The 13,794-nt window shown below is 37.3% G+C and overlaps 1 protein-coding gene across 1 annotated transcript in view; it reads right to left on the reverse strand.

The window, feature by feature from the left end:
- Positions 1 to 12,410, reverse strand: part of lrp5 (low density lipoprotein receptor-related protein 5) — a 72,707-nt gene extending 60,297 nt beyond the window's left edge. The window contains 1 exon segment of the mRNA XM_059335047.1: positions 12,021 to 12,410. Coding sequence (XP_059191030.1) covers positions 12,021 to 12,102 — 82 coding nt within the window. The 5' untranslated portion in view covers positions 12,103 to 12,410.
- Between the last annotated feature and the right edge of the window lie 1,384 nt (positions 12,411 to 13,794).

A 13,794-nucleotide genomic window follows, 5' to 3' on the forward strand; every position in this document is an offset into this window, starting at 1 on the left:
GAAAGCTTGCAGAGTGAGATAAAGAACACATTTTTGTGGAATGCTGAACTGAAAGAAGAACCAGCATATAAAAATAAAATTTGCCATCTGTTACAAAACTCTACTAACACAACACACGGGTCCAGACTGATGTTGGCCTTTTGGGGATCTCTTGAGACTACGACAAGTAATTGGAAGTTGGTGTTTTAAGTAATGGCATCAATCCAATTCAGGGACAGGTACATGTTAATAGGCAAATAAAATCCATTTGAAAATCCTTTGTTTGTTTGTTAGTTTGAGACTTAGAGCCCTTCAGTGGCGGAGGAGCCAGACGCCTTTCATCTGAAGAGCGCAGTGGGCAAGAGGGTTTGTGGACGCTACTGAGAAATGAAGTTCGCCACAATAGCACCACGACTGCCCAACACAGCTTATGCAGTACACATTTTAATTTAGCATTGTACCACCATGGGAAGAGGTTGCTGATGTAGGTAACTTTTTGATGATGTGAATCATGCAATTGTCCTCATAGTCACTGGATATCAACCAAGATGAATACGTACATAGATTTTGCAGTAACGTGTTAAAAAAGCACTCTCCACTTCCATCATCTAATGAAGGTATATGCTGTGGAGGAATGCTGGTCATCCCTCCACTAGAGTTCCTCACAGAGAATACATGACAGCAAATAAAAGTGCAAAAGTAGTCAACAAAAAATTAATCCGCAATTATTTTGGTAATCGATATACTTTTTTAGGTAATGTAAGCAAAACTATAAGAACACTAAACAGACACTCAAATGTAAAGGTCAGCTGTTTTTAATGGACTGTGTTGTAAATTCACTATCTTTTTTACCATCACCTTGTGCTCGCAGATATTGTGATCGTCTGATTAATCAGATCAATCCCTGTTTAAAATGTTACCAACAAACAAAAGGCAAAATTATCCAAGCTTCCATCTTAACACAATTGCAGCAATAAGAGCAATACTGCAGCCATAATAAACTAATAAACCAACTAATCTATGAACAGAGCAACAGTCCATAAGAACTGACACAAACCAGAATAAATGACGGAAAATGAGAGAAAGGGCAGACCACACACTGGGGGACTCCTAAGGTCACCTCTGGCCCAACAGAGATGCTCCCGTGGGGATTAGTGCCGGCTAACCTCCTTGGGCCAGCTGGAGTTTCTTGGTGACCGGGAGGAAAAGAGCAGTCTGCTGTATCCAAACATTACACTCACACATAGAATACTATTATCCAGCACTTTGATTGGCTACCTAGTAACGGGCGGGACTTTAGGCTTATTCCTATCTTGCCAACATTACTGTCTTAAATAGTTTGTAGTGTCCTCTGTTTAAGTGTGGAGATCACAGACTGTATATATACAGTCTGTAGTAGAGATAGGTAAACATATTGCCCAAACAAACCTCTGACCTCAAGATATCTAAATGAAAATGGGTTCTTCTCAATGAATGGAAATGCTTGCCATCCAATTACCAAAAATGCAATTCTTGCAGAAATCTCCAACATGTCACACATATTTAATACCAGATCACAGCATTAATTATTTCATGGTGTTCCTCAAGATCTTTGTGCCTTAATTTGTTCTTTTGGATGGATTCTTTATCAATTCTTAAGTGGTCAAAAACAGTCAAAATTGGTCCCAATTCTCTGTAACAAATGGAATCAACCAAAAGAAAATACTGGGACAATTTATGAGACATAATTGAGACTCTAAACTGTCAACATTTCAATAGGCACCTAACCAGACACAGTATTAATTTCAGATTTATGACCAGAACAACTTGACACACATTGCTGAGCTGCATCTCAAATAATCTTCAGGTTCCAGCTTTCAGATGGTGTATACCATTTCTATGTGACATCTACTGTTGACCTGCTACCTCCCCCTTAAAATCCATTGTCGCTCACAAAACTGGGTCTTTAAGGGTTAATTTAAATGGCCTTAAAATTTCAAACAATAACCAAAATCATTATCAAGAAAGTCATAGAAAATGGTTAGATATCAGCTCTTAAATTAAACTCTTATGAGCTATTTTTGTTGTTATAATTATAATTGTCTCAACTAATGTACCTTTAGTTGTACCAAGCATTAAAATTAACAAGAAATTGGAAAAAACAAGGGTGGTCCAATAATTTTTTCTATGACTGTATGTGTAGGTATCAACAACACGTGTCATCGGGTCAAGAATCTTTGGAAGAGGAGCTATTAGTTTATCTTCTGTATAATCATTATTCTACAGACCATACTTTTTTGAACTTCTATCATTAGCAGATAAGTTTTTAATCATTTTTTAACACAGATACAGTCAAATACTGTATACCCTGATAAAATCTCATGGTTTGACAATAAAATAAAAAACGCCCAATAAGTTTAGCTAAAAAGTCATTACTGTGTGTGTGTGTGTGTGTGTGTGTGTGTGTGTGTGTGTGTGTGTGCGGGCACATGTGTGCAACACAACACAAAGGAACAGACCAGAAAACCACATTTGAGTTTGTCAATGGGACAATCGAAGAAAGAGGGGGGAGGCACGCCTTCAATGTGTGTGTGTGTGTGTGTGTGTGTGTGTGTGTGTGTGTGTGTGTGTGTGTGTTTGGGGGGAGGTCGTACTGAGGTGGCAGCTTGAAAAGAAAGAAGGGTCCCAAAAGAAGTTTCTAAAGCGTAGGCAATGCACTGCTGCACCCCTTTCTGTGTGCGCGCGCACACACACACACACACACACACACACACACACACACACACACACACACACACACACACACACACACACACACTTCTCAGTTCTCCTGCTTTGTTCTGTTCGGAGAAAGCCAACAGGCTCCCTCGCTTTACATCTTATCAGAGCCCATCTTAACAGAACCCTGTGTGTGTGTGTGTGTGTGTGTGTGTGAGAGAGAGAGAGAGAGAGAGAGAGAGAAGGGGGGTGCAAGGAAGGAAGAGATTTTCTTCACACCTCCCCAGTTGGGACAAGAAAAATGTGTGTGATGAGCGCAGGGAGCATATTTATGCTGCCGGTGTGTGTTTGTGTGTGTGTGTGTGTGTGTGTGTGTGTGTGTGTGTGTGTGTTTGAGAGAGAGAGGGGACCCTAGAGAAATCAAGGTAGACTGCCACAGACTTCCTCTCTCCCTCCACCTCTGCTCCCTCTGTCCCATTTCGCCCTCTCTCCTCCTTTCCTCCTCTTTGTCTTGCCTCTCTCTCTCCTCTCCACTTCTCTCTTCTTTTTCTCTTTTCCCTCTCTCTTCTCAGCAATTTTTATTCCAGTCTCTTTCTCTCTCTCTATCTGTCCTCCCTCCCTCCGTCATGTGTGAATGATATCCAAACAGCAAAGAACCTCTTTGAGTTTCACACCGGAGCAAAACAAACAGCAAAAGATATTAATCTCTTCTTTACATTTCTCCTCAGCACGCTCACCAATCTCTTCTCCTGACCTTCAGCCCCTCAGATTTCACTTCTAGCACCTAACTTTTTTCCTCTCCCTGCTGCCAGAAGCTTACTAACACATGTTCTTGTGCATCTCATTCACTGGCTAATTGTAGGGCTGGGTATGAAACCTCAGTACTTTTTGGTGTTGACTTATCAGGTTTTTCCTAACTTCAATCACAGTTTTGCCAGTTTTAGACTGTATTTTGTAGAGACAAAGTTCTACTGAACACTAACAGTTGTAAAAACATGACTGTAGCAGAAAATAATATGTTCAAGTATAAATTTTTCTTAGATTGTGTCATTTTTGTTGTTAGTTCCACTTCATAAAAATGTTTAGATTTTGTAATAAATGGATGAAAATACTAAAACAAATGTGTTGGGGTGAAAAGTATTTGGAGCTGCTCTGTTCCCAGTCAACCTAACGTTAGGTCTTGCCCTGTTTTGTTAAGAGTCGAGTGTGCCTCCATGCAAACAAAAGAGCAGACTCAGTGTATGAAGCCTGAATGCAGTGAGTGCAATGGTCCATATAGGGCGGGCTAATGGAGAGGAGTGTGGAAATCACCTATTGGTTGGTCTCCGCAGTGGAAAGAGAAAATACCCAGGTTCTCTCTGGGCAGAGTTTTTTTGGCTGGCCCACCCAAATAGACAAACCCACCCAAAAAGATTAATTTTCCTATTCCCACGTCAGGAGAGCTGGCAATCAAACCTCAATACTTTTTTAGTACTGAACAAAACATTTATGTAGGTTTCCTTATTTAACAATTAAACAAAATAATTCTAGATTTGAAGAAAAAGCAGCTTTATTGTTTAGGTTTTCTTACCGATGCCAAGCCCTAAAAGACAGAAACATTCAACTGACATTTCCCTCTTAAAGTAGAACCACACAGACCTACAAAAATCATATCTTATCAAATCTTATTTGTACCAGGTGCTGTCATGACATGATGTTGATCAAAGTAGATTAGGTACATACAGCAGTGAGTAACAAGACAGGGCAAATTAAATGTTTGAACTAGGACTGGAGTGATGCAGCCAAAAAATGTTGTTTTTGTCTTTTTTTCAAGTTTAGGCACAATTCATGATTTTACATTTTTTTATTTTATTTTTGTTTTAATTGTTAATACTTTTTATATTTCTACTTGTTTATACTTTTTTACTTGTTTATTAGCTGATAACTCTTATATTTCTAGGTTATACTAGAAAATCTTAATCTATTGACTGTGATTTTACAATTTTCTGATATTTTAGTCTCAAGAAAAATAACTACCAGATCAACACATAATTTAAAAAAATGGTTTGTTGCTATTCTGATGTTTTTAATGCTGAAAATAAAAAATCTATTGTTTTATATACCCTATATTATATTTGGCCTAGAACAAGTTGATTCAGCCAGCAGATTTGAGCTATTTTAAACATTAAAATATCACAGAAAATCCTTACAAGATAACCAGTTTTCAATCCATTTCCCAACACCAGAGAAAGTTTTCAAGATAGAGTAGTGCATGACCAAATAAGCAATTGAAATTAAGCCAAATAATCTGTGAAAGCAGACCTGCAGTCTAAATATATAATATAGATGACTATGTTCAACATACGTTTATTTCTTCAGGTTAAGCTACGCTGTCTCTTCAGGGGATTTTTTTTTATAATAGAAAGATTAACCAATGCAGCTGTATCCTTAAATACTCTCACTAGGGATGTTAATAATGAACTGTTTAACCATTCACCACAAATATCGATTAGGGGCCAATTATACTATCAGTTAAACAGTTAAAACTATTACTTTTTTAAAGGTCTTGAAGCCTTAATGTGTTATGGTTTTGGAGGGATTTTTATTAATTCACTAGCAAAATAACCAACCAAAAAAATACTGGGACAATTTTGTAGTAGTTAGTTAAAATTATTACTTTTTTAAAGGTAATAAAAACAGTTTGTTGTATGGTATGGTTTGTTGCCAGACAGCCTCTGATTGGTTGATAAGTCAAGAACACAGCCTCGGATTGGTCAATAGACAAATTGATAATTAATCACAGAACACATTCAGTGCTTGATTTATCATTATGGATGTCTCCGAAAAGACACTTCAGTTCAAGGCTGTTCTTGATACGACTGGATACGACTGAACCAGATCGCTCGTTGGAACGGTACAACCGCTTCCTGGCCAAAAATTCATCTCTGACATGTGGCATTCAAGAGATATTTAATGTTACATTTTATACAACATCATTAACTTATATAGCGTCCTCATCAGTCTGGTTCAACGCTTGGTGCCGTTGACTGAAGAAGCTCTGCCTCAGAGATAGATTACGCACTTTATTTTCAGATATCGTTAACATAACAATAAACCACATATATTTTTCACTTGCTCGACAACTGCTTGAGACATTCCACCACAAATAGAGAGGAAACAAAATGACGTATTTCTGTAGGCCAACTCATCTCTATGGGGTCCATTGAGAATTAGCCTATGGGATTTTTGCATTGGATTTTCGATCATTGCAGAAAATAAGCTTTGTGGCAAACACACGTTTCTGATGCTTATGCGTTTTGTTCAGCAGGATAATCTTCACAAATGAACACCACTTTTATTTAAATGTTTGAAGTGTTAATGCAGCCGACAGAAGTAAAAGGCTAACATTATGCTTTAGCGAACCACACCACAGTCACATGACTTGAACGTCACTACCATTATGCTTCAGACATCTCCGACAAGCCTAATAAATTGTTTATTAACCTAATCTACAAAAATGACCAGGCGACCAGGCTGTGAGGCGACTAGTGATAGAGTTCCGGTCCATGTCCGGCGTGATGACGTTTAATGTCCCCGACAAACACTGTAGTTTCATTTAGCCACTTGTTAGCAATCACCTTTTTAAGGACACATAAAAAATTAAAAATTCACAAGTGGGGTTTTTTACGAACATAATTTATGTCCAAAATGCGAACATCTCTTAAGCTTGTGTTAACCACAGACCTTTTCAGCCATCTAACCAAAAACCCATTCAAAATCCTCATTGAGTTTGAGAGGTTAGACCCCATGGTGCTAAAATGCTCACTTTCCCTCTGGTTTAAGAACTCATTCATGTGGCGCCCTGTACAGAGTTTTACTTGTCCTGGGCAAATGAACATCGTTAATGTTGAGTGTTGTTTTGCATCATATTATCGTTGCAGCAGGACGGCTTATCAGGCATTTCAACCACAGCACAAGTGCATGCAAGGCACTGGTCTGGTTGGTTAATGGTTAATGATCAATTAGCATCCCTAATTCTCACCAAAAGTGCTCTGCAATGTCAAGTTGTCTTTGCAGTGTATCACACAGCTAAAATCACAGCAACTTTGTCAAAACCATCTTGCTCTGGACTCCTGTCCAGAAACCAGTTATGGGTTTAGATTTTGATCTCAAAGTACTCAAAGATATAGCCCATTTTTTCTGAAATGATAGTAAAAGGTCAAACTTTATTCTTGACCATGAAAATAGCATTATGACTGACAATCTTCATGACAACTGAGCAGTGGTGGAAAAAGTATTCAGATCCCTGACTTTAGTGAAATAACTAATACCACACCATGAAATTACTCCACTACAAGTAAAAGTCCTGCATTCAAAACTTACTGAAGTAAAAGTCAGCTAAATGTAGTGGAGTCAAAAGTACAATATTTGCCTCTAAAATGTAGTGAACTAGAAGTATAATGTTACATAAAATGGAAATACTCAAGTAAAGTACAAGTACCTCAAAATTGTACCTAAATACAGTACTTGAGTAAATGTACTTAGTTAATTCCACCACTGCAACTGAGCAAATTCCATCTTCCATTATGAAGACCATCTAATGTGGTTGAAAGCTCTGGAAACAAGCTGGTAAGCCTTACCAGCTTTAGATTGTCCAATTATGTTTGGTAGCACATAGCTTGAGGGGAGCCCTTTATGATTTTCAATTTCTTAATAATCTCAAATAAGTAAATCATTTTCAGATTTAGATTGTTTTTTGCATTGCTATCAAAGTCAATTAGGGCTTATAATAATTAACTCCACCATGTGGATTATGTTTTCATCTTGTTTCGTCTGCAGGATTACAGAAAAAACGCAAATAAACAAATGTACTACAGGAACCACTTATCAACATACTAAATATTATTCATGAGCAAAATACTTGTTCCTTGTCGTTTATCACCACTTTCTGTCATCTTTCTCTGTGCTCTACAATGTTAATACAGCCATGATGATAAAGCACAACTGTTGATATAATATATAAACATATATTAATGCAGAAGCAATCATAACATAATGGTTAGACTTGCAATGATCCAATATAATATCCGATACCAGCTCAAGCAGCTGGATATGTGACATTGAGGCCGATCTTTTCAGTTCAATTTTATGTTGATGTTTACGCGTGTTCTACACCTATTTGTACAGCTCATAAAGCTAGTGAGGGAAGATAGCAGCAAATTGATCTGCATGAGCAACCTCTGAATGGAAGACAAGGGATCATACCATCTTCTACCACCTCATGGAACATTTGGAACCACAGTAAAGTTTGCCTTCACGTAAATATTTTTCTGAAACCGCTCTACCTGAGCTTCAAACGAAAGTGTGCAAACACCAATCAAAAGAGTTAAAAGATGTAGCAGAGGTGAGCCGGAGGAACATGAGGAGCCTGGTGCAACATGCAGCTCAATTGCTCCATTTCAGCTGCAATATTGTTGGATATTGGTCTTTAAATTCATATTTGCACAAAACATTTACAAAGAATTTTGAATCCTGTTTCTTTTGAAAATGCTGTGTTCAACTTGTGTATCTTTTATTGTATGCTACTATATCTTCTAGTGGGATTTATATCCCTGTTTGCCTATTTTCTTAACCATGTTGCTGGATTTATTGTATTAACAAATAACAAACAAGTACATTTCTATGTATTTGTTTTACATACTGTTTTATAAAGTTAGGAAAGCAATGTTTAAGTCAAGCCTGATGTTGCTTTACACAAAAACAAATGACCTTAGTCATTTCCACACTATGACTCATAAAGCGTATTAATAAGATGCTGGTGTAAGATTGATATTCAACATCGGCCGATACCAAAAGCCCAGGTATCTGAATCCGTATCAGGACTATGAAGTCAGATCAGTGCTTGGTAGAGGTGTGAATCCCCACAATACGATTTTAAGCATTTTGCAATAGGTTGAGTATTGCGATACAATATATTGCAATTTAACTGTTAAACTGCATTTTGTGTCCACAAATTAAATTCAATCAAGAATTGTTTTGTCAAAGAGAAAATTCTCAGTTCTGAATTGGGAGGCAGCAATGTATGTAAAGAGGAGACTTGTGGGAACACAGAAAGCCTATTTTCATTGAGATATCATGATGTCAGAGGTCACATGACCACTTTATAAAATCACCATGAAACTTAAAAAAAATATCCTAAATTTGATGCGTTATTTCCATCGAGATATCCTGATACATGGTGCCTATCGATTCCTTAGATCTTCTAGTTTCATATGATAGCAGTATATCCAGTATACTCTTTAAAGTGAGCCCATTACGGTCTCTGGAACGGCGAAAACGGATGGCTAAATATCGCTGCCATGAATCGATATAATATAGCCACGCAAAATATCGCGATACTATGCTGTATGCAATCCCCCCCCCACCACTAGTGCTAAGAGGAGTGGACAGAGGTCTCTACTGAAACAACCTGGAGACTCATAGAAAACAGTGTTTTAAATATTAGATGCCGTAGTGTCGACGCAGTTTCATTTCTGAAGAAAAACTCCATTTACTGAGTCATCCAACAGTCTGTCAACATGCACACACGCACCCACACGGCTGTGTTGTTTGCCTTGCTATGTACTGACACTACTTTGGAGATTTTGGCCAGTGGGTGTGAAGTGTGCATACATGTGGTCACCTCAGTGCCAAACTTAGGACATCATCCGTCTTCTTCTTCTTTCAGGACCAGCCAGAGCCGATCGCCTCAACTGACTCGGCATTCAACTCTTTTGCACCCAGCAGAAGGCCAGTTTGTTTTCTGTGCACTGTTTAAGTCAGCATCAACTGATTGGTGTATTTCACTGTCAATCAACATAATAAGAATCATTCCTATGAGCAAACATTCTCAGCTGCATTATCAGTTATGTGTGTATGGAGACACCTCGTGATCCATTCTTCCAATACGTTTACAATCTATGTGTCATTTTGTCATCCCAGTTGTCTAACCTGTAACTTCTCTTGTTAATCTATTCTGTAAACATAACATCATACAGCATGTCCTGGGAGAGGGATCCCTCTTTGTTTGCTCTCCTTAAAGTTTCCTCAGTTTTTCTCCTGTTAAAAGTAATTTTCCTTATCCGGATCAAGGGTCAAACACAGGATTTAAAAACCATTGAAGGATATAATAAATAAATATATATAAATAAAACTGACTTGGCATTGCAACAGCTTTCTGAAGAGGACTGCTGCTATTGTAAATAGTTGCCTACATAGTAAATCACTGAGGAACTATTTGGTGAAGACTCTTGACCCTTATGAAGTCAGAATGATTACTAATCATGTATTGAAGGGAGTAAAAATTAACTTTGAGTAAATGTTTTTGTTTTTGTACATTGTGTTATTTATGGGTTATAATGCTGCTATTGAGTGGTGTTGCTGTTCTGTGCTAATTGTCACATCCAACACCTTCAAATTTGTAATAAATGCATTTTGTTAGTGGACTTGATATTCTAATGCAAAACATTATACATTTCCAACACTATTAGGAAAATAGAGCTGTCACTTTTTTGAGGATATTATTAAAAAGTATCTGGACACAAACAGACACAAATCTATAATAAAGAAATGGTATAAACCAAAATAAAATTGAAAACCTTGAGGAAACATCCGATCAAAGAATAGGTATAAGACGACACATGCAGTCAGTGCTCAAAAATACTCAACAAAGACTGATAATTCCTCACCTATTAACTAGTATTCCTACAAACCTAACAGGAAATGATGTGTGTATTGATAACATCTGAAAATACACCTATGGAAAGGTCTCGATGTGTGTTTGAGCACTACGGCACCTCACTTCATAGACGGATACAATTCCTTTGTTCTTATATCCACATAATTTACACCGATATTAACAAAAGTCAAACCTAAATTCTAAATTTGTTTGGTAGAAGCAAGTTGGACATTTTTATTTGAATGTAATGATTCTGAGACTTCCTAATAATTAAACCGGTACACAGTGACACCTTAGACACCTTAGACCATTTTGATAACTACTTTCAAATGGATGATAGCAGTTTTATGAAAGAATGAATCAAAGAGTGTGCATTTCCTCACAAAACGAAAACTTTCCAAAGCACTTTAAGACTTATTTTAAATTTAATTCTGAGGTTTACTCTTATCCAACGCGTCAGTCTTTAGATCTTCATCCTCCAAGATTTCTGACATGCAGAGGTCAATTTATTGTTCTATTTAGGGGCACCAAATTATGGAATACCTTTTCCCATCTGGCAAAGGACTCCATCTCTTTAAAATGTTTCAAAAGATGTCTAAAAGCTCATTTAACTGCTGTTTTAAAATTCTAATTCACACACAAATACACTTTTATAACATGTTAATTTTTGTTTTTTTATTGTTTTTGTTACTGTCATTATAACTTGTTGATGTTATACATGTTTTTTTTCTATTATCAATGTATTACTTTCTTATAACTATGACATTTTAGATGGAGGCTTTAAATAAGCCCATCTGGGTTTTCTGCCTCTCCCTGCACTTTACATTATATGTTATCTTTGTCATTTTATGTAAGTCTAACTGTGCAAATAAAATAAACCTAAACCTAAACCTAGTATGAGTGGGTAAAGCTATACATGGGCTATCAGAGTATATTAATGTATCAAGCTTTACTTTCAAGATGCATGCAGACAAATAAGAGCTAGCATTTAAGACCTGATGTAATGCCTTGCATCCATATGAGAGAAAGAAGCTCCGCCTCTGCCTGGCCACTTTGAGATTTAATAGTAAGACCGCAAATCAGTCAGTGAAGAAAGTAAGGCTTATGAAGACTTTGATCCAAAAGGAGAACAATTTTAGCATGTCCAGCAAGCGTTTTATTTCCCAAATAGACATTCCGGCTTCTTTTTCACTATCAAAGCAGAAAGTCTGCGTGACACCCGACACCGAGCAGGAATGGCTGGAGCTGCCGAGGCCCGAGAAAATAGCCCAGGCTGGCTGCAAACTTCATTTCTGCTCCGACACATAAACTCACCAACTACAGCGGCTGAACAAAGCATGAGGGACAGTTTAGTTACACCGCGTTTATCCTAGGCATAACACACTCACCCCAATGTAAAGTTTCGAGACTTTCACTGCAACTAATGTGTTGTTGTACCCTTGGGACATAAAAAAAACCCTCAACTTTCAGACAAGGGATCACAGCTAACGCCGTCTCAGTGTGGTGAACATTACAGAGGAATGGAGCAGTCAGACACAACTGGAGAGCAGCGTGTTAACTACTATGTTGTTATTATTATTTCTCGCCCTGCTGGCTGCACAGACCTTGTTCCCTGAGGATCCATGTTGTGAACAAAAAGTCAACGTACCGTCAACCGACAGCAGGCAACTCCACAGCAGTAACACCAGCAGCAGACCGCCCATTTCAAGTCCTCTGTGCGTTAAATCCATAACTCCCGCTCCATTTTCGGATATCTACTCCTTAATTAAGATGTTAAAGATGTCCTTTTCTGTGTGTGCATGAACACACATGGGCCAGTATTCCGCCGTACAGCCAGATATGTGTCTGCATTCGTGTGTGTGTATGTGTGTGTGCTCTTCTTGTGCGTGTCCCTCTATCGACTATACTTTTTTCCCCCAGTTAAGGCGCTCGCGCTACTTTATACTTTGGACTGTGTCGAGCTCGCGCACGATTAGAAAAAAGGGCAGGCGGACGTTGTGTGACGTCATCCGACACGAGGCAGCAAGATTTTTTTTTTCTTTTTTCATTTCACTATTTTGTCTTTTGTGTGCAGTGGTGGAAGAATTATTCAGATGATCTGGAGTTTACCTGCTAGATCACGGATGGGCAACTTAAATGCTGGAGGGGGCCACAATTTTTCATCAACACTACCACAGGGCCACATATAGGACCGGGCACTTAACCAGATATGATGAACCTGCAATTTTAACATGTTTACAGTGCAGTAACTTAACATAGTTCATGCTCAAATGCATGTACACTGCAGAAAAGGTGTGTCTAAAAACAAGATAAAAACACTAAATCTGAGGGAAATGATCTAGCTGCATGGACAGATAATTTCACTTCACAAGATTTCTTGAATTAAGATTATAAAATCTAGAAATAAGCATGTTGACCACTTAAAATAAGAAATGAACTCTTAAAACAAGATAAATTATCTAACACTTCTAAATCTAAGTTTGTTTTATCTTAAGGACCAAATCATTTGCAGTGTATAACAGTATAAATAGGAATACAAAAGGCTTGAACCAAATAAAAAATAACCACTTACTGTGATTTTTTTTTTTCAATGCAAGAACAGCAGACCAACATTAATTGCAAGAAGTAATTTTGTGCATTTTTACACTGCGCTTTTAAGATTTAGAAAGGATTTAGAAAGGACCCACTCAGATTGTTCAAATATATAATGGTATTATATTTTTTTATGCATTTATGTAACCTTTCATTTACTGTTGTCCAGATAGAGCTAATTAAAACTACTTAATATACTTTTATGTTGTTCAATCAGTGGAAAAAGTATTTAGATCCCTTACTTAGGTAAAAGTACTAATACCACACTGTGAAATTACTCAACTACAAGTAATGTAGTAATGCAGGACTTTTACTTGTAGTGGAGTAATTTCACAGTGTGGTATTGGTACTTTTACTTAAGTAAGGGATCTGAATACTTCTTCAACCACTGGTGATATCTCTCTTTTTTTATGAATAATTGTGAGCATCGCCAATGTGACTGAAAGGTATTGTTCTTTTCAAAGTTATAGCGTGCACAACAGATTTCAACTCTATTCTGTAGTTCTTATATCTGAAACTGTCCTATACAAGTGTGTTTAGTTCATATATGTATGGTTTTGTATTGCATTACTACAGTTGTGGAAAAAGTATTCAGATCCCTTACTTAAGTAAAAGTAACAATAATATGACACTGTGAAATTACTCCACCACAAGTAAAAGTCCTGCATTCAAAACTTACTGAAGTAAAAGTGCAAAAGTATCAGCATCAACATGTACTTAAAGTATCAAAAGTAAAAGTATTCGCGATGCAGAATGGCCCAACTCAATATATTATTGTATTATTATTTTCGATGCATTTATGTAAGCTTTAATTTACTGTTGTCAAGGTA

This window comes from Centropristis striata, chromosome 6 (genome assembly GCF_030273125.1).
Source record: "Centropristis striata isolate RG_2023a ecotype Rhode Island chromosome 6, C.striata_1.0, whole genome shotgun sequence".
Classification (NCBI taxonomy): Eukaryota; Metazoa; Chordata; class Actinopteri; order Perciformes; family Serranidae; genus Centropristis; species Centropristis striata.